We start from the raw sequence: 2,642 nt of genomic DNA on the forward strand, positions 1-2,642 counted from the left end.
CTTTGTTTTGTAATATTATTGTAATATTAATATAAGTTCAAGTGAAATAAATACTAAGATAAGCAACAAATTTCCCTTCCGCTCGTATACTATTAATTTCACTTTTTCATACAACTATATTCTAATACTGCGAAATCGTGAAGTAATAATATTTCTTGTACAGAGGTGGCTGAAAGTCTTCGCTTGCCTCTTTTTTGATGACTGATAAAGTTGTCTTAATTTTAATTATGCCGGAACTAAAAAAATTTCTCTTTAAAGGATTGATTGCTTTTAAACTTCTGTATAAAGTTAGGCCAGTGGATACTCTTTTACTGGTTCATCTTTGTTTGATCTCCATAAAATGGTTGCGGTACATTTTTTCTATGTCACCAGGTATGACCAGTGGATGCTGTCTTAATCGAATTGTAACGTCAACTAAGTCCCGTTGGATCACGGGCCCTATCATTAACAAGTTGTTTAGCGATTTTCCTGATGATGTCTTGCACGACGCGTCAAGAACTACGCTTACTTTCGTGGTCGTTCTGGATTCCTTCACGATCGCATGATACGTTAAGTAGTTCCGTTTTGAAGCCTCGTTACTTGTGGGAACTTCTGACATGTGCTGTAATTCTTCATACTCCTTTTGGAATTTGACATATTCTTCTCTTAAATATGAATCCTTTTCAAATTTTCTCTCTATAGAGTAGAGCCGTTTTAAAGCTGTCAATCTTGATTCTCCCAGAGCTGATGCTTCCTCAGGCAGTGGTAATTCTACTTCAAATCGCCTATCGAGATTCCTTTGTGGGCACATTCTCATCACAACTCATGTTTTTTAGTTTTTTTTATTCGTCTCGTGTGTGGGTCTGTAGATTTTTACTTCGTTAGCACAATAACTTTAGAAAGAATTGACAGATTGGATTGGGCTTTGGTATACTCGTTTAGTGTCCTAAAATAAATGTCAAGTTTGTTAGCCAGCCATTTTGGATAAAAAAAAACAGTTTTTGTTTTCGTTCCTAGAGAAGCGCAGCACACAATCACAGGAATATGGTCAATAAGAGGAAAATGGTTGAAATCGCTTAAGTTGCATTAAATAGCATTAGTCAAAGATATTCCAATATTTGACAATATACAAACAAAAATTTTTATCGACGAATTATTTGTTGAAAAAATTTTTTCTTCGATTTTCCATAAATACGCGTTATTTTAATTCATGTTCCAGGAAATTTGAATGAAAACAATATTATATAAAAAATTTCGCTTCTGATTATAAAAGTTTATATTATAAATAAATTTAATGTACAAATGCAGCAATCAGGCATTTTTTGATAGAAATATTCGTTTTTTTCAATTTCAATTATTTTCAATTGGGAAATTTATGATAATTTTCGCAAAATTCATAATTTGTTAATTAATCTTGTTATTTTTTAACAAATTTAATAAACAAATGCATTATTCGGGCGTTTTTCAGCAGAAAACTTCGGTTTTTTCAATGGCGGTCTTTTCAGTTGGGAACTTCAAAACAATTTCAGGAAAATTCATAACTATTTGATCAATTTTAAAATTTTTTTAAACAAATGCATTATTGGCATTATTGGGGCATCTGTAGACGGAAAAATTCTTTTTTGTTTCGATTGTAATGAAGATTCAAGAACAATCGAGTTTAGTCACAAGCATTTTGTTTTTGATGCAGAAACTTAATTTAGGATCTTCCTAAATAAATATTTTGTATTAATATAGTATAAATTACTTTATTTAAACAAATCTGCCCCCCGCGTAGGTACATTCTCAACGCGCGCGCGCAGCTCGTTTCGCTCGCAAGTTTGGTCGCACGTAGGGCGCGCGTCTGTTGGTTCTCGCGCTTCGCGCTTTATGATAAGTAAATTTATTTCGCACTTCTCTCACATTTATTCACAGAACTTTTAAAATTATAAGATCAAAGCATCGATAACTGTAATTTGGTGATTGTAAACTCTCACTTGCTAAAGCTCTTTCGGCTTTAGAAAACACATTATTATCAGGTATCTCGTTCTGTGCCCTTGATTGTGTCCAAAATGTTAACTTTTCTGCAGTCTTCAATACTTTTATATAAAATTATATTATATTTACTTATTTTACTTACTTATACGTTTTTTTGGCCAAAGTCGGTTTTATTTTTCAACATACTCTTCTTTTAGGTCGATACAGCGAGTCCATCTATTTTCTAACTTTCTGATACCGTCCGAAAAGTACTCGATCGGAATGTTTCCAAAATACGCCTCAGTTTCAGCTATGAGCTCCTTATTTGAGTAAAAACGCTTACCGGTGAGCCATCTCTTCAGGTTAGGGAACAAGTAATAGTCGCTGGGGGCCAGGTCTGGTGAATACGGTGGCTGAGGAACCAATTCGAAGCCGATTTCATGAAATTTTGCTTGTGCAACTAAGCGTGAATGAACTTGCGCATTGTCGTGATAATAAAGCGGTTTTTTCTTCTTCAAATGCGGTCGTTTTTCGGCGATTTCGATTTTCAATCGGTCCAATAATGATGAATAGTATGCTCCGGTTATGGCTTTACCTCTTTCAAAACAGTCCACGAATATTATGCCATGTGCATCCCAAAATACGGAGGCCATAACCTTTCCGACCCATTGTTGCGTTTTTGGACGCTTCGGAGCACTTTGGCCCGG

At 34.6% G+C, this 2,642-nt stretch overlaps 1 protein-coding gene across 1 annotated transcript; it reads right to left on the bottom strand.

The window, feature by feature from the left end:
- Positions 1–316: 316 nt before the first annotated feature.
- Positions 317–790, bottom strand: LOC117181309. Its single transcript, XM_033373869.1, has one exon. It carries the CDS (start codon positions 788–790, stop codon positions 317–319), a length of 474 nt encoding a protein of 157 aa, XP_033229760.1.
- Positions 791–2,642: the final 1,852 nt, after the last annotated feature.

This window comes from Belonocnema kinseyi, chromosome 10, assembly GCF_010883055.1.
Source record: "Belonocnema kinseyi isolate 2016_QV_RU_SX_M_011 chromosome 10, B_treatae_v1, whole genome shotgun sequence".
Lineage (NCBI taxonomy): Eukaryota > Metazoa > Arthropoda > Insecta > Hymenoptera > Cynipidae > Belonocnema > Belonocnema kinseyi.